The 21,193-nt window shown below is 39.3% G+C and overlaps 2 protein-coding genes across 3 annotated transcripts in view; one reads left to right on the top strand and one right to left on the bottom strand.

Moving 5' to 3' along the window:
- sh3pxd2b (SH3 and PX domains 2B) overlaps positions 1-12,439 on the top strand; it is a 43,639-nt gene extending 31,200 nt beyond the window's left edge. Inside the window, exons 6-14 of one of the 2 annotated variants that reach the window (XM_034099120.2) lie at positions 3,543-3,568; positions 5,518-5,649; positions 5,953-6,054; positions 7,168-7,251; positions 7,933-8,050; positions 8,210-8,421; positions 8,757-8,803; positions 8,898-9,023; positions 9,131-12,439. In XM_034099120.2, the coding sequence (XP_033955011.1) occupies positions 3,543-3,568; positions 5,518-5,649; positions 5,953-6,054; positions 7,168-7,251; positions 7,933-8,050; positions 8,210-8,421; positions 8,757-8,803; positions 8,898-9,023; positions 9,131-10,657 (2,374 nt within the window). In that variant the 3' untranslated portion in view covers positions 10,658-12,439. The remainder of the gene's footprint in view (positions 1-3,542; positions 3,569-5,517; positions 5,650-5,952; positions 6,055-7,167; positions 7,252-7,932; positions 8,051-8,209; positions 8,422-8,756; positions 8,804-8,897; positions 9,024-9,130) is intronic. The other variant, XM_034099123.2, reaches the window with a different exon arrangement.
- Positions 12,440-12,965: 526 nt separating this feature from the next.
- Positions 12,966-21,193, bottom strand: part of stk10 (serine/threonine kinase 10) — a 42,795-nt gene continuing 34,567 nt past the window's right edge. The window contains exons 11-20 of the mRNA XM_034099118.2: positions 19,501-19,625; positions 18,643-18,766; positions 18,135-18,314; positions 17,878-17,970; positions 17,130-17,259; positions 16,827-16,951; positions 16,408-16,596; positions 15,706-15,831; positions 15,427-15,540; positions 12,966-14,751 (exon numbers count right to left, since the gene is read on the bottom strand). Coding sequence (XP_033955009.1) covers positions 14,611-14,751; positions 15,427-15,540; positions 15,706-15,831; positions 16,408-16,596; positions 16,827-16,951; positions 17,130-17,259; positions 17,878-17,970; positions 18,135-18,314; positions 18,643-18,766; positions 19,501-19,625 — 1,347 coding nt within the window. The 3' untranslated portion in view covers positions 12,966-14,610. The remainder of the gene's footprint in view (positions 14,752-15,426; positions 15,541-15,705; positions 15,832-16,407; positions 16,597-16,826; positions 16,952-17,129; positions 17,260-17,877; positions 17,971-18,134; positions 18,315-18,642; positions 18,767-19,500; positions 19,626-21,193) is intronic.

The following is a 21,193-nucleotide window of genomic DNA, read 5'->3' as shown; positions in this document are numbered from 1 at the left end:
GTTGTACATTTCCTGATCGTAATAACAACAAAAAAAACAGGCATCTTTTCCTCTTAAGCGACACACATACATTGTCATCTACTTTAGAATCACTGGAAAAGTCTGCGAGAGTGTGATTAGAGCTTAAGAAGCAGTCCTGAAGAACCATCATCGCAGGAAAACAAAAAAGACAAACATATTGTGTCGAGCAGATTGACTGTGACAAGGCAACCGGTAATTGTTTGTGTAACACATCCGAACCTTTGCAGGGGATGCCCACTGTGGGTGGCAGAACAGACCTGAATCCAGTAGACTCCTCAGAATGACTAGAGATCTTCTCATAGTCCAAAATAGTTAACAGGCACAGCAGAATCCCGATATGGGCCATTTTCCCAGACCAGCACACAGAATCCGCGATGTTCCTGGAGCAAAATCAGCACAGCAGCAAAGGACAGACGAAAGCAGCAGCGTGGTATCCCCGGGGTGAAAGCAGGCCTCTGCAACAGCAGTACCAGGACCGGTGGAAAGCAGGCCCAGATTGAAGATCGCAGGCAGCAAACAGGTGGAGCCGCTCCGTCTCTTCGCGACGAGCAGGCCTCCGTAGATCGCAGATCGCAGGCAGCAACAGGTAGAGCCGCTCCGTCTCTCCGCGACGACCCCGGGGCAAAAACCTCTCCAGTGCAGCCGCACTCCACAGGCGGGAGCAGGCCTCCATAGATCGCAGATCGCAGGCAGCAAACAGGTGGAGCCGCTCCGTCTCTTCGCAACGAGCAGGCTTCCGTAGATCGCAGATTGCAGGCAGCAACAGGTGGAGCCGCTCCGTCTCTTCGCGACGTCTCCGGAGGAAAAACACCTCAGTACAGCCGTACTCGACAGGTGGGAGTTGGCCTCCACAGACAACTAAATCTACTACTTGTATAAGCGGGGATGGCTAAATGTTTGTGAGCAGGAAAGCTAGATGCTAACAGATGCCAGATGCTAACAGGCAGTGGGAGCCTGTAAAAATTGGTGGTTTCAGCTTGGTTCATACCTAGAATACAACACATACTGTGTGCACACACACATCCCTGCTCTGTAATGATCCATAACATTAGTGTTGCTTTGGTTTGGCCTACTGGGGATTACTTTTTATTGTACATTAATGGGCACGCTTATGGGTATAGATTTATTGAGACTTAAGCCTCTGCAATTAACGGTCTGCAGATCGAACAAAGCTTTATGTGGCTGGAAGAGCTCATGTTGACGCAGGGAAACTGAGATGCAGTAGTCGCTTAGATAAATGATCAAGGGAGATGAAGGAGTGAGTTAAGGAGACATGGGCTGAAGTCGAATAGTCCATTTAGCTTAGGGACCTTCCTAACGGAGTGAAATGACCCGGAAGTCCCTCAGTGGCAGCCATGATAAGTGCCGTTCGAATTCTTGAGATCAGGGGTGTCAAACTCAATTTCATCGCGGGCCACATTAGAATTATGGTTGCATTCAAAGGGCCGGTGGTAACTTTAAGACTATATAAATATACATAGATATAAATAATATATATATAAAATAATGTATTATTTTACAATATTTCCTCTGCATTGGATTATTATCGGATAGGGTAATAACTTCATAATTAACTATGCCTGAAAGCAGAAGTCGAGTAAGTAATTGCAGTGCGCATCTCACAAAATGAGATGCATTGTGGGACATGTAGTTTATGAGCAACGTGCTCCTGTAAAGCGGCACGTGACCTGAATAAACGTATTATATTATTTGCAAGCTCTTGTGGGCCACATCAAATGAAGTGGCGGGCCGGATTTGGCCCCAGGGCCTTGAATTTGACACCCCTGCTCTAGATGATAGGAAAGGCGGTTTCAAACTTCCTTTATAACCTCCTTTAGCTTAGGAACCACTGGGCCTCCCTCACCGAAAGGAGAGGAGAAAATGCTGCCCCACAATGCCTTGCAGCCGCAGCATTTTCCCGTGACACAACAGTCGGCCGTTCACGGAAATAACCGATTATGACCGAGAAATGATATCATGAACGTTACGGTGCTTATTAAGCTTTTTAAAACGTATGTGGTAAGTTGCCAAAGTGCTTTGTTTTGAACGTTCATCAGTATTATAATCAAAAAGAGAAATATGAACGTTAGTTTTTACTGAAATTATCAAATAAAGTCAACATTTCACTGAGCTGGGGTTTGTTCAACTTTTAAAAGATGTTTGAATGGTGATATACACAGTGATAGATGTTAAGGACTAACGTATATAATAAATACATTTGTATTTATTATAAGATCTTTTCATACAATCATACGTATTGGGATCATTTGTATTAATATGGACCGGAGGAGAGGGTGACGAGCATAAGTTTCACTTTCCTTTTTTATTTCAATTCCAACTTTGGTCATGAAGAATATGTTTCTCTGTTGTCCACGTTCATAAAGCATAAAACAACAGCATCAGAGCACGGTGCAGAGTCTCTAGATGAGTTTACAGTAGTCCCTCGTTCTTATTGAACATCCATGTTGTAGTCCGCTATAGAAAACTGTAGTTTCCATAGTTCCCCCACAGCAGCAGACGCACATTTATGACGTCCGCTGGCGCATCATAAACACGTCGGATAGTGAAAGTGCAGTCGGATTCTCTAAAGTACCGCAGTCTCTTCTCCTAAGTCCTTTTGAATTCTCCTCCACTATCCCTTAACCCCGTGACGTTTCACTCAGAGGTCAAGGAATAGACGATAGGGTTAGACGTTAGGAGCTGATTTTTGGATTATCCGACTGCTACCTCGGAAGATGTGAGATGGAAAAAGGAAGGCCATTAAGTTACAGATGAATATTAAGATGACAAAGAGGGAGTGTCTGAGTGAGGGAGGGACATGCTAAGTATTAGCCACCATTGACTTTACAGTGCATCTGGACATTGAATACTGCAGTGGAGTGATGGTCTATTTATCTGGCTAATGTCTAAACCAGACACAGCAGATTATTGAATTTACCATCAGACTGCATTTCAGAGATCACATTTCATCTTGGCTTTTCATTCACATTGGCCGGCATCGGAGGGAGAGGCAGATCTTTTTAGATGTGTATTGTTACAATAGTGTTAGCAAATTGTAATGATTTGCTGTAGTCAGGGTAGTGTTGTGCTATGGCAGCAAGACACATTACAAATTCAAATGAAACAATTCAACGACTGATCAAATTCAATCCATTCAAAATGTTTAAAAAAAGTGCTGATTTTCAATGCAAATATTTAAACTGAAAATTAAAAGGAAAGGTTAAAAAAATTAGTAGTATAATGATGTAAATGCATATACTGTATACAACAACCTACTGTATCAACTTTGGAGTCAAAAATAATACGTAATGTCCTATTTAATCCATGTGGATTAAAAGGAAAAACACTGAAAGTAAAACAAGTCTGACAAATTATTAAAGCCTTTTTTTTTACACCCATAAGCTGATGTGAATTATTATGCATATTTATAATAGTATTTGTTGTTCATTAGTATCTCCTAAAGTCTGCAAACTGATTTGATATTACCTGTTAGTAATGGCATGATGTCTTTTCTTTTTCAGGGAACCCATTAGCAAGAAGAAATCAGGTAAGACACATCTATATTTGTGTATTTCCAATTAAAAAGGGGGTTAGGTGGCCGTGGCCTTGGCTATGGTTTGTTAACTTATTTTAAACAATTGGATTAATAGGATCATGTACTTCAGTAGTAACTTCGCTGATTTGATAGGACACAACTTCCGTGTATTATTTTAAAAAGGAGTGCATGTCTTCTACAATTCATCTGTTATTCACCCTATCATTTGACATTACTGTCCATCTAGTGGTCATATTGTTTTACACACGCAAAAAGGAAAGACATCTATTCCACCAGCCCAAATGTTCTTGCTACGTGGACAATTTCTACTCAATTGTCTGAAATGTTTTCCTGGAGTGTTGTTTATGGAAATCAATTTTTCCATTGTCTGTGTTTATATTTTCTCTTCTCTTTATTTATTTAATTTTCCTTGTCATTCTTTTCAGTTTTTTTTCTCACTCATTTTCCTTTCCATTAGGGATTGTGGAGAGAGCGACTGCTTTCCTAAACCGAGGTAGTAAACACTTGGTCATGTGACCCAGCAGGCTGCTAGTGGCCCCCCTCCTCCCCGGCCTGGGCAGGTTAAAGGCTTAGGGCTTGAAATGGTTCCGTAAAGTAACTTTAGTATATAGTGTTTGATTGTCACACCCTGGGTGGCTCATTTCTTGGATGCATTTAAGTATGTTGCAATGCGACAGGGGTAGGAAAGAGTAAAGACAATGGCATTTTTAACTGTACACTTACATGTGAGAAATGTACAGAGATAGTCATTTTCAATAATTCTTCATTGCAGAGCTCTATAGGGAGAAGTATTGTTACTGGTTGGTTTAGATATAAATAGTTTAAACCAAAGAGCCTTTAGTGTATTACGTATTGTGTGTAAATTTACTTGGGTCACTTTGGTTATTTTGGAAGCCAAGTGGATCTTCAAGGTAAAAACTTGCCTCATATTTTAATTGTTGTTTGCATAACATTTCACTTAACCTGTGTTCCTCCAGTTCAGCTTTGAATACATTTTGCAATACTAATATTAAACTTCTGATTGACAACATATTGATTGAAAATATATACAAGTGATAAAGGAATAAAAGGATTTTTTTTGGTGTGTGTGTTACAAACACATTATTTTAAAAGGTGTCAATCAGCACCTTGAGTAAACAAAATGTTTCAACCAACATATTCTGTAATTATATGTCATCTATCTGGGTTTCTTCATATGAATTAAGAGAAATGAGCCATAGTGATGTAAAGGTGTGCTACTGGTTAAGTCTGCGTGTGTTAAATTGGATTTTACCCAGGCTTTGTTGGTGCTAACACTGGTGGAGGTTCTTAGCGGTGTGAGTTTGATTCTTTGTGGAAGCTGTCAAAGCTATGTTGATGATTGACTTAACCCTCTACACTAAATCCATAACCTTCACTTCTATTCTCCTACTCTCTTTATTCTGTCGGTTTCCCTAACTCCATTTCTCCAATCACATCCGCTTCCTCGTCTGCTACATGTCAAGGCCAGGGTGAATCCCCATAATCTAGATAAGCCTCTCCTCACTTAAAGCTTTTTATTAAAACGCTTTGGCAGAAATGTTGACCTTGAAATTATTCATGTTAATCATCAAAAAGTAGTTATTATGCATTTTGACTGGTTTGAAAACATCATGCCTAAATTGGAGAGTGTGTATAACATCTGACATTTTAAAAAGGTCATATCCCCTTCAGTCAGTGATATGCAAGACATTCTAAAGGTCAATATCTCAAAGCTGCACAGATGCAATCATAGGATTCCAAATTAATGGACATTCATTAAATATCACATTAACATATGACCAAAGAGCCCCCCTGAAAAGCAGAGGGAATTGAGTGGAGGCTTTTTTACAGTCTTGAGATATCATCCTAAGCCTAAAACAAAGGAGAGAAAAGGAAAAAAGAGCTAACCAGCCTCTGTTCCGATTGGTTCCCGTTAACAGGAGATTCCTCCGCAGCAGACCCTCTCCTCCTCGACCAGTATGTGGCAGTCACAGACTATGAGAAGCAGGAGAGCTCTGAGGTCAGCCTGCATGTGGGTCAGGTGGTGGAGGTCATTGAAAAAAATGAGTCTGGTAAGTTTAGATTGTGCACTGTATCGCCACCAACTGTTTATCTTGATGCATCCGACTACTACTACTATATTGTAGTGGATGGAAATGTGTATTCATTTGCATTTTTTCCCTGATCTTTATGGAGAGTAGTCTAACATTTGGGGTACATTTGGGTGGAAAAGTGACATCTGTGTAATGAGTATATTAGGAAAAACATAAAGACCCATCACACATTTTAATGGTGAATTACCAAAAATCCTTAGTAATGTAGATATCAATCAACCTATCTTGTATATCAATATTTTTTCCATTCTTCTCATTTAGGCTGGTGGTTTATCAGCTCCGATGATGCCCAGGGCTGGGTCCCTGCTACTTGTCTTGAGGCACAGGATGACCCTGATGACTTCACTATTCCAGGGGAAGAAGGTACACACACTTTTTTCTTCCGGGTGGTGTTTGTTGCAAATAATGTTTTTTCTTTAAAGTAGATGATTAGATAAAAGAGACCCTATATTTAACTCTCTAACCCAACTGTATGTGTACACTTTTACTTACCAATTAGCTATCAGAAGTTCAATAATAAATAACCTTTTTGTTCTGTCATTTTCCCACTCCTTTTAAAACTTTGAGTGCCACGTCTTTGGCACACACAAGACACCATATGTTAAAAGTAGCAGAAGTCAAGGTTACAAAATGTGCAGATGTGGGGAACAAATGTCATGTTTAATGACCATAGTCTTTGTTTAAGACATATATTGTATTGTACCGTCTGAGCCCTTGAGTCAATCCTTACAACATCTATTTCACTGATATGAAGCAAATACATTTGCAATGAGGGCAAGTACAAAGCACAATAAAGTATGATGACGTTGTCCTTATGCTAGTCTGAGTCAGGTCAGCAAGTCTTCAAGGAATAATAAGTATTGTTTAAGGATACTCCTAAGACAATGATACAAACCTTCCGGCGCAGACTGAAAACTCATCTCTTTCGACTCCACTTCGAGCGATAGAACTATTAACAAAGCACTTATATACTAATAAAGGGCTGGCTTATCTAAAGCCAGTTGATTAGCACTTGAAATGTTTTAGCTCTATGAAACCTGATGTACTTATTTGATTCCGTTTTCTTCAAGTTTGTATTTTGTTGGTCGAACGCACTTATTGTAAGTCGCTTTGGATAAAAGCAATATAATAATATAATAATGATAGGGGCTAAGATGGCCTCACAGATCTTAACTAATTCTTGAAAGAACAGGTTATACAATAAAAACCCTCTGTGACAGTAGCAGGGTCTAATAGTTGTACCAACGTGCTGGTTCATACAGATTGGAAAAGGGAATCAGAGGTAACTAAATATACCATAAAGTATGGATTGATTAAGTGACACTAATATTTAAAAATATATACTAAGAGAGTGTCAGTTATACTAGGCCCGCCAGTACTGAAAATACTTTCAATTAAGATTAAAGAAACATCCTTCAGATGGCGTGTATAACGTTCACTTCCTATTTTGCCCCACTTACTGTGCTGGGATGTCAGTGCCTCGGAGATTCTGGTCACTGCCGAGGCACATGGGTCGTCGCAGGACATTAGGGGATCTATTCGGCACTGGTTTTGGGCAAGGTGGAGCGCACGCCTTTCTTCTCCCCCTATTCTCAATGTGTGTGTGCACATGCTCAACTGAGTGCATGTTTGTTTGTCCATTTGTATTCATGACATGTGTGTTGCATGACAGATCGGAGCATGCAAATTGAATCCTTGCATGTAAAGTAGATTGTTTATTTCACTCTGATAATTGAACAAAATATAGTTTGCGTTAACAGGAAGTAAACATCTGATTAAACCAGTTCTACAAAAAATATCTATAATACATAATAGAAGTAGCACGTTTGTCCTGTTTGTGTTTAATATTTGTGGAGGATGTTTGTGTGTTTTGTGTGTTGCACATGTGTGTATCTACTCGCTGCTCAAGCCTTGCCTCATTCAAATCAGTTAGCTCATGTAAATCTGAAGCACTTTGATCCTAAATTACATAGTAACAGTGTTGGTATGAGAAAATATTTTAAAACCTTTTTAAACAGACAGACAATTTCACTGTCTACAAATATCAACACGTTTATATTTTTTAAACTCAGTTAGACTTCAAAACGCTTAAAGCCATTGCAATCCGAGTCTGCCACTGTGTTCCTTGTCTCCCATACCATTATCCTGCATTTATTGTTGCTCCGCCTTGTGTAAACCTGTGTACAGAAAGACAGACTTCAAGTTCTGATATCTAACTAAACTGTGTTTTTATGAATGCAGATGAGAAGTATACAGTGATTTACCCGTACTCGGCCAGGGACCAAGATGAGATCGACCTGGAGAGAGGCATGATTGTCGAGGTGATTCAAAAGAACCTGGAGGGCTGGTGGAAGATCAGGTAATAAATCAATGATGGGTGAAAAGCTCTGGAAATGGGACATCAGAGCTTAGATAATGATAAAGGAAAAACAAATACTTAACCTCAAACCACCTCAAGCCTGTAAGGTCAACACAGCCAGTTTCAGTGTTTCTAAAACCACATCTTTCCCCCTCTCAGGTATCAGGGTCTTGAGGGCTGGGCCCCGGCCTCCTACCTGAAGAAGACCGACCTCCAGGGCCAGAAGCAGACAGCGGGCGCTGCTGCTCATGCCAGCACCAATGACTTAGATGGGCTTTCTAAGCAGAACCAACAAAACAATGCAGCCAAAGAGAACCAAGACAACAGCCAAAAAGAAAACAGACTGTCCTTTTTTTCTGAGAACAAACTCAGTAAGTGAACTTCAAATAATATAAATTGTCCTTTGCTTTTTATACTTTTTGCTGCTCCATCACTCGATATGATGTATAGCTGTTTGTCTGTAATGAAAAAAAACGTACACACAATCTTAGAAGTATACAAAAATATTATGGTACGTTAAACGATACATTGAAGTATTTGACAAGGTAGTGATTAACTCTAGCTTACAGTTTCTGCAGTGAGCATAACAAGTACTCTAAGCCGAAAAACCCTGTGTAATATGAATTAATACAAATAAAACTGCTTTGCAAATGTACACCTTATTTATTGACCAAATGATTGATGACTAAATGTTTTTCCTCCACAGAAGTGGGATTAAGACACCGACCTCCTCCACGTAGAGATCTTACTATTGTAAGAGATCCAGTTAAAATCTCAGATGTACACATTTTTATTATATAGGAAAGTAAAAGTTAACCTTTTTATGCTTCTTTCTCACATTCCACAGCCACGTGGTACACACCTCCCCAAGCCACCGGTTGCTCCCCTGGTTGAGGAAGAGTTCTACACCATAGCAGACTTCCAGACCACAATCCCTGATGGTATAAGCTTCCAAGCTGGAATCAAAGTTGAGGTGGGTGCAGCACTTAAAAAAAAACCATATTGCAAAATAATTGGTTTTGTAAATGTTTTAATTAATTTATATATTAAATTGAAGTCAATCCTTTTTTTACCCACCAGGTGATAGAGAAGAATAATGGTGGTTGGTGGTACATCCAGATTGATGACAAAGAGGGCTGGGCCCCTGCCACCTTTATCGACAAGTACAAGAAGACCAGCAATGCGGTGCGCCCTAACTTCCTTGCCCCTCTGCCCAATGAGATGGAGAAGCTGAGACTGGAAAATGGTGGTTCTTCAAATGTTTCAGGCACAGATGACAGCTGGTCCAAGCCTTTACCAGATGAGCCAACCACTGCCCCCGATTCATGTGCCCGGCCTAAGCTGAGAGATTGGAAGGCCAGTGCCAGCAAAGTTCCCCCTACCCTTACTGGGCTTTTACCTCCAGCCCCATCAGCCCCTCCAGCTGAAGAGAAACCAGCTCTGCCTCCTCGAAGGGAGTCCATTAATAAGAGTTTTGATTTGGAGGTATCGGAGAAACCGAGGCCTGATCTTTCCAAACCTTTGCCTCCAAAACCCCCAGCTCCTGGGGTCATCATGCCGCTGGTTCCACCCAAAGCAGCCCCCTTCAAACCGGACAAACCACCTGAGAACAAGAAAGAAGATAAGAGCAAAGTACTCCACCTCCGGAATGAGATGGGTCTTGAATGTGGCCACAAGATCTCTGCCAAGGAGGTGAAGAAGTTTAATCTGAAACCCGTACCTAGGCAGCCGCCAAAACCCAAAGTAGAAGCACAGGAGGAGAAACCAGATGCAGCCGGCCCCGCAGTGTTTATGAAACCGAAGCCATCGATCCGACCTAAACCGGTTCCAGCTGCAAAGCCAGATCCTCCGGCAGAAAACAAACTCGACATCACTAACCTGAGAAGCAAACTGAGGCCTTCAAAACCTGCAGATCCCAGCTCAGAGGCAAACTTTCAGAATGGTGCCACAACAGCAGAAAAAAGTTCCCATCCCTCTGCACCCCCCAGCTCTCCCCCCCATCGTATCCCTACTCTCAGCAATGGTAAGCACTGCGACGAGCCAAAACTCCCCCCAAAACACATAAATGGTCACAGCCTGGAGATCTCACCTCCTCCGGCAAAACCAGCAGTGCCTCCCCACAAGGAACCCCCACAGAGACCCCCCAATATGCTTCCAAGGAGACCTCCACCTCCAAAGAAGACTGACCCGTCCAGCCCGACCGAGTCCAAGCCTCCACCTGCTCTAAGAGAAATCCAGGACCATCCCAAAGGCCCCCCACCCAGCCTCAGCAGACCCCCTCCACCTAAACCAAAGGGGTTTATGCTGCCACCTCCTAATAAAGATAAAGAAGAGCCCAAATGTAATAAAGTCCCGGTTCCTCCCAAGCCTCAGTTGAAGCCCGGCCCCCCCAAGGACAAGCTTCCACCGTTACTTATGGAGCCCAGTAAGGATGAGCTGTATTTAGCGGTGGCAGACTTTGAAGGGGATGACCAAACATCCAGCTTCAAGGTGGGTACGGTGTTTGAAGTGATGGAGAAAAACAGCAGCGGCTGGTGGTTCTGTAAGAATGTAGGACAGGAAGTCGAGACCTGGATCCCCTCGAATTACCTGAGCAAGAAACCTTAGTGCGATGTGCTCTCAAATCCATGACCACATGATTAAACAAACAAACTAAATATCACTACTTTGTAGCCAATAGGCATTTTTTATTTATAGGTACCTTTTTTTTTAATAACTGTTTTAAGTGACATTTGTTTCATTTTGATAAAAAAGATTACTCAAACTGAACCAGCAATAACACTTGACCATGATGTTTACGTTCTTATTTCAATTTTACATGTAAGTGTTTTGCTTTTGTTGCAGTATTCTAGTCCCAGCCTGTGTCAGTCTTGCTTTTACTTAGGATCCTATTCTAGAGTCTAGCCTAACACAGACAAAGTAGATAATGTATCTTTACCCATGCCTTCTATGATATCGTGCCTCTATATTATATGCAAAGTGCTTCAGTGCTTATTAGACTGTATGCAACTGTAGACATAGTCCTTGTTTGACAAAAATATCAAACTTTTACATCATAGGAGAAAATGCAAGGTGTTCAAATCCAGCTGTAGACAAAAAAGATCTGAGACAAAGATTGCACATGAACTCACTGGGGGAGTTCCACGACTACATTTGGGCTTTTTAGTGCTATCAGAAATGACTAAAACAGACATTGTTGCCGAGTAGAATACTGTTTGTTATACTAGAAACATGCATATAAGGTTTTCTGCTAATGTATTGCTTTATTTTGTTGGCTGTATAATTGTGGTTGCAGTGACTTGTAACAGATGTGCACTTTTCCCGTCATTTCACACAAAACCATTTTGAGGTTTGCACACGCTGAACGAAGGGGAGGAATGCCACAGTGCATTTCATTTCACACATTAGCGATGTATTTTTTATACTCACTGTAACACATATTCACCCATGTAAAGATGAGGCTAGAGCAAACAAACTAAAACGTTTCAAAGAATCTGTGTGAACATATTTTACCACAATCATGTTATATTACACCCAAAAAAAAAAAGTGTGAAATGGGACTTAAAGAGCACATCTGCAAATCTGTATCAGATGTCTGACCTAAGAAATTGGTGACCTACAGTGATCTGTGCAATGATTTACAATATTGTAAGTGTAAAGTCTTTCTTTAACTAAAGTCTGGTGCTAAAATAACAGCAAAGAATGACCATTGTATAAAAATAATGTTTGACATTAATGCTTGACTGGTATCAAGCATGGTCAGTATAGCTAAATATTTTTTATTGTACAGAAATGAAAGGCATATCTTAGCTGTTGTCACTTTTTCTTTGATGGTCATTCTGTCATCTATTTTACTCTGTACTGAGGAAGAGGAAGAAAGAGCCAAGAAGGAATTGAGTTGTTGGAATTATGGGATTTGCTAATAAGAGGACGTATAAAGAGCAGTGTCGTTTTTGTTGAAAGTAACCTAAAGAATTATGTGAACTGGATGCTCATTTCTCACCAGGTTGTCGAGAAATGATTGTCTACATACATTGTTAGGTTTGCTAAATAAATAAGCAAAATTGGAACATAAAAAACAAGTGAATTGTTTGCTAAACAATCAGACAAGGCTACAAGCTGTAACACCGCTTTTAGTCGCTACAGTATAATGTTGTCACCTTACGTTCGTGTTTAATACAGAAAAATGCTGAAGGTTCCCAGACAGAACATTTTATTGTCGGGGGTTATTTCATGAGGACAAAAGGCAGGTACAGAACGGGGTAAGAAAAATGTATGGGTTGATGTCATCATTTCAGTATTGTAATCATATATACTTTTTTTGCTATGTACTTTTCATTACATAAAGTCTCATGTTGCTTAAGTCAATAAAAGTTTCAGATTTTTCAATCCAGTTGTCTTACTGTCTCAGAATTCATATTTCAAATATCCCAAGAAAAACGGTCACTGCTTAAAGTTGTTTCATTTTTTACTCCGAGTAAAACATTGTTAGATTATTCTTTCTTGTTGCACCATTCCACATCTCATATTATCCCTGTAGAGTTTATATGGCCATCTTTTGTCGGCAAGAGAGTACTCCCATTTCATTTTTCACCTAAACTATTACTTATTTTTTCGAAATACAGTACTATAACTTTTTTGACATTTTACGACATGACCTTTTTCGATTAATTAAACTAAGACTTTTTTCATACTTTACTATGATTTTTGTCAAAAATGTCGACAAACTATATCACTTTTTTCAAAATGTTCCACATACTATGACTTTTTTTGACCAATTTAAACTATGGATTTTTTTCATATTTTCGGACATACTATGAATTTGTATTGAATTAATCTATTTCTTAAATGTTTGACATACTATGACTTTTTTCCAATGTTCACTGCCACTCATAAAAGAGCCTATGCAACAGTCCACTATTTAGAAAATCTGCCTTTATTAAGAGTTATTTACAACAGTGGTTCCTTCTGATACAGTTTCATTCACACTCACAACCCTTCAATACAAATAATATCACAAACTGCAACAGAGAGGAAGGCATACATGGAGCCATTAAACATGACAGAAAAGATCATTTTTACAACAAATTTAAATACTTTTGGGAAAATGTGAGGAGAGAGAGATAAAGCTGTACCTGATTGCTGACCCAGTTCAAAGTAAATATCTAGGTCAAATTGCTTTAAAATAAAAACACTTTCTCTCACTAAACAATGCAACACTTTCCTCAGCTGCAAACTTTAGGTTTAAAATTAAACATCTAGACGCATCTAACAGCAGGCTAAATTGTTGCACTCCCTTCAACATGATATGAAGAGTTATGATCCAAACTAAGTGAAAAATATAAATGATTGCCTTCCATAAAGTAATGATTATGAAGAATTGAGAATTTCCTAGCAATGCTCTTTCTTTCAAGAGGTTTATTACACCTATTTCTTGGAGATTAACTCTTCATATATTTCCCCCTCTCAGTGCAATTGAAGGCAAAGTTTAATACAAAATAAACCTCTTTAAGCTTAGCAAAGACAGATATGGAATATTGCACTTTGGTTAGCAGGCAGTACATTCACTGCGCATGGTATAACAATTATAAACCTAATACATATTGTTTTATTCAAATTAAAATCCCTATCTAATGTCCTTCATTGAACAACAGTATTTTGCTTTGGCTTCATCAGTTCACTTCCCCATCCAGTGTGACTGAACTTACAGTAAAAAAGAAAACAGTAGAAAGAAACAAGGTATTTTCCCCTACTCTGGTCAAACCTCATTCTTTAGTAATCATTAAAAAGAAACAAATTAAAAGTTTGATCAGGATTAAGCCTCATCCCCCATTTCAAATAAGATACAACATTATAAGCACTAAGCACATGCTCCATACCAATGGTGTTAAAAAAAGAAAAACAATTAAATTAACATTTACAGTGATTAGTCTTGATAAGGTTGTTCTTTTTCAGTGAAAATAAATAAAAGCAGACTCTAGCTGCTGTATGACATCGGCTGCCTTATGGATTTACAGGTCAATGAGCAAAGCCATACAGAAAAAGTAAAAACATAGGTCAGAAAATGTGACTTACTAGTAAGTAGTAGTACATGTGGGTGCATTTTTGGTCATGATATTTGGAAGAAGGCAATTGTTAACAAAAAGTGCTTATGTACCGGCTCACCAGCTTTCATAAAAGACAAACGGTCTTCCTTCCTTAAGAAAAAAACTAATCCTCCCAACCAACTTTTGCTTATTTACTGATTATTAGTTTGATAAAAGAAAATAAATCCAAACGCTGTGTGAAAGCAGATGCTATGCAATGATCCATGTGCAGCACACAACGAGTTTCACCCCCATTAAATACAACAACCCTTTTTTAAAGAAAGAAAAATAAACTTTAAACATTACTTAAAACATAAAAACTCACTAAAACATTAAAAGAACCTAATAAAGGGATGGGTATGCGTTACAGACAAGGCAAATTCAAACTAAGGCAGCAGGCCATTGACACACCTGTGGTTGAATGGGTGTTTTTGGTGGCCAGGAGATATTGTGCAACGTCAACGTTTTCGTGTTTTAAGTGGTGGAAGAGTCTTGGTAAGGCACAAACTTGGAGAGTTTATGTGGTGAACTTGGGTTTGGGCAATCAGAACTCTCACCCATCCTGAAGAAAGCCTCCTGCTCCCTTTTTTTAATGCCGAGCTCCTCTTCAAGGGCCTAAAGTATTAGAGGAAAAGCAAAATATGAATTAGATCATCTTTCACATTGAGGGATTAAACCTTTATTCACATTTGTCTTTTATGCTCCAATCCAAGTTCAAATCAAGGTAAATGAATAGTTTGACCCTAATGATAATATACATTGTTCTTTATCTTGCCAAGAGGAAAGCGTATTGATACCACTCTCATATCGGAGCTTTATGTTATTTATTAAGCATAAAGACAAGACTCCAAGAATGCCATTGGCGTTTGATTGAAAACAAATGGTCACAGCATGTTAAACTACAAGTTGTTGTTTTATTCGTTTGTGTACAAATTGAACAACAAAAACATGGATTATTTGACTTTAAAAACTAACCGTTTTCCACTGCTATTGTATTGATTGTAATACTAAACCTCAGCAAGGACAGCTTCACATTATAAGCCTCTACTGTCCTATCTCTCAGTGCCACATCCTTATTTAAACATCCTGTATGTTTCGCAACAATCAGAGTTTTTTCAGACTCAAGTGGTCATGCGGAGTCTGTCATAGTGGTTGCTTAACTCGAGTACATGTGCGATGTGAATTATTTTGTATATGTTCTTTGTAAAACAACTATAATGAGTGTAGTTTTGTGTTTACGAGCCATTCATATAAACTATTACATTACATTGTGACAGAAAACACATGTACCTTCTTCCTGGGCTTCAGCTGATCCCTCCAGTCTTTCATCAGCTGGTTGTGCTGTTCATCCAGCTGCTTGAGCCTTTGAGTCTCGTTCTCAATCAACAGGTGACATTTTTCATTCTGAAGCACAAAACAAACTCTTGTTAACAACTGCAGCCCATTTATTGTGTTTTTTTTTTTTTAGTTCAGCACATTCTATAGACTGGACAAAAACATGGACACGATAAACCGGTTCCTCACACAAACCAATCGATGTGCAGTGTAACAGATAAGCGTTTCATTCACCTGAAGCTGCTGCAGCTCTCGGATGTTGCTCTCACACTGGCCAATCATCTCTCTCATCTGGTTCTCGTGTTTCTGCTGCTGACTCAGCCTCTCTGCCTTCTGCCGTCGTTCCTCCTGCTGGGAGAACTACAGAGGGACAGAAGGAGTCAGTAACTTCATTTACTTTATGCTTAAAGGTCCCCTATTATACTGTCCTTCATCAATATAGTATAGGTCTCAGATATATACAAAACATGTCTCTGAAGTGTTTGGCTCGAAATACCAAACAGATAATGCATTGTAGCATTACCCATAATCCCCTCTGTTTCAGCCCTGTTTCAAAAGTGCTGATTCTGTATCTTTTACTTTAGATAAAAATAAGGAGCCACTCCCCACGCCCCTCTGCGACACAATGGTGCTCTAGGAGGAGATTCAGGTGATAAGGTGGGGGGGTTACCTTGGTTGCTGATTGGCTAATGGTTACACAAGCCTAAAAATCGTTATGACATCATAAAGTGGCCAAAAATCTGATCAGCTCATTTTCAGACAGGTTTTTATAGAAATGGATCAGGACAAAAAGTGAGAGAATCTTTTTTCCTCAAACTTTCAGAATGTCTTTACACAGAAGGGACACATGATTATGTATAAAAGACATGAACAAGTGGATTTTCCATAATAGGTGACCTTTAAATATAAAGTGAGTAAACCCTTGCTTGCCCGTACCTGTTTGATCTTCTCTCTGTCCTCCGAGGAGCTGCCTGTTGAGTTGATGCGGAGACTCTTCTTGAACATGGCCATGCGGGTCTTGGCTTCGCCGCGCTGGATCTTGGGCATGCGGCTCTTCTCCTGCTGCTGCCGAGCTTTCAGGATCTCAATCATTCTCTGGTTGTAGCACTGCATCTGTTCCTGCTCCTGTAGTGACGCAGGACATAGACACATTGTCAATTAAATGTAATATGTTTTCAGGGAATATAAAAAAGACCCTTTGACATTGCTACTTAAAAAACACAAGTGACACAGGTGGTGGCTGTGACTAACGCAGGCTAAATGCTGAACATAAAATGGAAGGTTAGTACCAGATATAAAACTTCATTTTGACATTTACATGTGCACACATACTGTATAGAAATCCACTGATTTACCTTTTCGTGTTTTTTGAGAAGCTGATGCCTCTGGAGGAAGTACTGGTCTTTCAGCTGCTGCTTCAATAACTGGTGTCTCTCGTAAAGGTTCTTCTCCTCCATGTCCCATATTGTAGCTTCACGCTCTAATCAAAGCAAAGAGGGGACAGAAGAAATGATCAAGAGTTACTAAAAAGGCAATGTGTCAACACTGTGACATCCTACTACATCAAGGCTGGGCTAAGATCAATAAAACCTAAGGGTCACTTGATCAGGCGATGCATTAGGGTTTGAATTAACTCCTGTGCTGAACAGATAAAGCACCTCTGATCAGCTGTTGTTTCTTGTTAAGGCATTCCCTCTCCGTCTCTGCAATCTCTCTCTTGTTGCTGGTGATGATTCTGTTCAGCGTTGTGTCCAAATGATGCCTTTGAGCCGTCACAAATGTGTCCTCCTAAATCACAGAAGAAAAAAAGACAGGGATTTAGGGAAGGAAGGAATAGTTAAAAAAAAAAGCTAAAACCGTAGTTATCGAGTATTATGTCCACAAGAGAAAAAACTAATGTTTGATTGGACGGTTGTACAGTGGAGGAAATAAGTATTTGATCTCTTGCAGATTTTGTAAGTTTGCCCACTTACAAAGAAACAGTCAATATTTTTTTTTTTCTCTCTCTTTTTAAAATGGTATTTGTGCCTCTGTGCTGTCCAACATGGGTTTCTCCACCAAGTACAAGACATGTTTTGCAAGGAGATCAAATACTTATTTCCCACAGTTAAATGCAAATCAATTTGTATCTTTTATATAATGTACATTTCTGGATTTTCTTTTTGATATTCTTACTCTCACTGTTAAAATAAACCTACCATCAAAATGATAGACTGTTCATTTCTTTGTAAGTGGGTGAACTTACAAAATCGGCAAGGGATCAAATACTTATTTCCTCCACTGTATGCTCCCATTTCCTATTTCATGAATGTATGCATGAACTCCTCCCCATTTACCATGTGTCAAAACTGTTCAGTTTAATATTAATATCATAAAACCTTAAGCCCAAAATGACAAACTACTTACGTCTTTTAACTTATTTTCTTGGAAGGACGTCATCCTCTGCTTCAAGGATTCTTTACGCTGACTTCTGGGCAGCTTATCGACAGATTGTTTCACCTAAACGTATTAAAATAAGGAAAAGATTATATCCAAACAGTCTGACGCATGATTGAAACACACAGGCCCACGAGGAAGCAAGCAAAGTATGTGAAGAAGGATAAAGTCTCGAGACAAAGCTTTCCTTGACCTTTTTATTCCCCATATCTTCATAGTCAATGTACCTCTTTTTTCTTGTGTTTTATCTGATCCTGGAACCTGTGGAGGTCGCGTTCCTGCTCACATTTGATGCGTTTGGTTTCTTCCTTGAGTTTAACATGGTGATCTCCCTCCATCTTCTCAATAGTCTGCTTCTGGAACTTCTCCAGGTTCTCCAGCTCCACATCGTAGTGCTTCTTCTTGGCCTGGGTTTGCGACATGAGGAAACAAGCACACAGTAAGCTTTGTTGAAAAATAGAATGATTTAAAACATGTTGAATCACACCACCAATATTTAGCAATCTCACTAAATTTGATGAAGAGAGTTTATCAATGAAACCGGGTGTGAGGTACAAAATATTGAAAAAGGATGTTTTGTTAATTAACATTCTAATATGTTTCTACTTTTTATTTGGCATGTATACAATGAAATGTTTTGTGACAGTGTGTGTACTATGACATACACGCTGAGAAAGTACACTGACAATGTCCATGTATATTGAAAAAAAGTATATTAGAGAAACTGTGACTCACATTCATCTCCTGGTCAAAACGTCTCTGCATTTGTTCTCGCTGTGATTCCAGTTTGGTGTTCAGACCAGCCTGAGCGCGGTGCTCTTCCTTCTGCAGCAACCGGAGCTCACGTAGCTCCTGACGTCTAAAACACACACAAAAACACACATTTATTTATGTCTTGTAAATTGCACTCTTGAGGAACCTGCGATCTATGTGTTTTATACATTACACAATTACACCGCAGTTGTCTATATGTTATGACAATAAACCGTTTTTTAAGATTTTCACTTATGTGTATGATTTCAACTACTCCCCAGACAAACAAAAAAAGTAGAAACTACAAGTTAAAACTCTAACTCTGTGCTTGTTCTTTAAAATCTCAAATGTTTCTCCCAGCTACTGAAGGGGCATGCTATAGTCTTGTATTAATTAGAAATAAGCCTGTTGGTATAACTGTAGTCCCATATGCAATGTCATATTTCTACCACTAGATGGCAGTGGTAACACGTGCGTAACTTCTTGGGTTTCACAAAACAGTTCAGTGTTTTAGATTGTTTTAACTATGCACAGAAATCAAATCATTTATTACAACAAATAAAGTTATATTGATCATTATGTTTAAACATCTAGACTCACAAAACTAAACACAGCTAACCAAATCCCCCCTTTAATCTAAAAGAAACCTTTAGATTTTCCTTCAAAACACTCAATGACATAAAGCAACCTAAGTATATTTTCCATAGTATGGGTATTTGGAAATTTAAATCTTAAGGGGCCAGAGCCCAAGAGCACAGGACGCCTCATTCTAATATGTATTAAATCAGACATTTTGAAACGGAATGCATGTCGTGCAGACAGATTGAATCATGCACATACCGCAGGAATCTCATTTCCTCATCTTTCTTCTCATCATCCTTGATGATCTTGGAGGTGGTCACGCTAACCTCCACGCCGTCAATAATAAACTTCCTGGTTCTCTTCAGAGTCTTACTCGAGAAGTCCTGAGGCAGACAGAGAGGAACAAAGATCAAACAAAAGAAGATGACATTAGATTAAATCAGACTTTAAGATTTAAGACTTTAAATCACCTGAGACAAATTATCACATTTCATGCAGCCAATCAAGGCTTTATACAATGTTTTTTTTTTAACATATGCACTGCCCAAGACATTGATGTGTTAAATGGGTTGAGCTCTTCTTTAAGTATGCGTGCCTTTGTGACTCAAGGTAGCTTTTTTATCTGGTGGAAGGAGAGAAAGCGGTTTCTGAATGTGTGTTGACGTGTGTTAATATTCCTGTCAATCTGGTTTTACTTTAACAAGCAGCATGATGCTCCATCTGTCACTGTAATGCCATGCAGGAAGTAACCTCATACAGGAGAATATCAATCACTGTGACTTGTTTTTTTTGTATTCTTACAAAACTGCCAGGTGAAATTCAGAAAATGTAGTTGTATTAACATAAGGACGAGCAATTCTAGCAGTCTATTTCCAATCATAGGCCTACCAAGAACACAGGCCGGTGACCTTATACTTTAATGTCTGATCAAAGTTGAACAAACTCTCCGATTTAGGAGGTTTGAGCGGGGTCGGCATAATACATGAACTGTTCCTTATAAATTGAACATAAAACATTGTTATGGCTTACAAAAGCATGCGTCGCTAATCTAAAATCAGCCTCCAAGAACAATATTTACATGACTTGATATGGCAGGGTTTACTCTGCAAAACACTGGGTAGCTAAGTCCCTGTACGTCGTCATTTCCTGGTTTATAAATAGTTTGTATATAAGGAGAGGAAAAGTGGGGAGAGTCGAGGAGAAAAGTGATCCAAAAAAAGCATGAATTCATTTAGTTTGTGTTAACTTCTGTCCACTCTCACAAAGCTTCCTCTTGAACTCTCTACAGCTGAGCAAATAGGATGAGACTATTACCGTGGATGGCAGCAGCTGGAAGCATTATTCCTGTTCTGTTGAATCTCTTTCTACAAAACTGACACATTTACGATAGCAGTAAATCAATGTAATTGTGTGTTGGACTGTATTATCAAGTACACAATGGCACTCAAATAAAAGGGCATGTGGGTCATTCTGTAGCTCAGCCTTGTTGTTTGTGGCTTTAACTTCCCATCTCATGTCATTCACAAAACGACAAACACGCAGCTCTCCTTGAGTACACATCAATGTATCAGCACATGCAAACTGCCAATCTCAATCATACACATTTGTGCGAAAAACACACAAATGTAAGTGTCCTCCTGTCCGACAAAGATGGCCCATTCACTCTGACTGTCTGCTGCTGCTGAATAATCCGTTCTGGAAAAACTTAACATGCCAAACAGACACGACTCCACGCACAGTCAATAGGATTATATTGATGGGCAGTCTATAAGCCTCCAGAAGCAGCACAGTGACAATGAGCAGTATAGAAACTTCCATTCACGCTGGTGAAGGCTGAACTGTGCCCAAACAAAGGGCACTGTTGGTCCTGATGAATGGGAATTGTTGCATATTTTGCTTCAGAAAGGCTTGGTGATAAATGATTAAATGGTTTCTCTCTTTTCTCCCTTTG

This window comes from Pseudochaenichthys georgianus, chromosome 14, assembly GCF_902827115.2.
Source record: "Pseudochaenichthys georgianus chromosome 14, fPseGeo1.2, whole genome shotgun sequence".
Classification (NCBI taxonomy): Eukaryota; Metazoa; Chordata; class Actinopteri; order Perciformes; family Channichthyidae; genus Pseudochaenichthys; species Pseudochaenichthys georgianus.
Note: the sequence above shows the minus strand (reverse complement) of the source record. Positions and strands in the feature narration are given on the sequence as shown.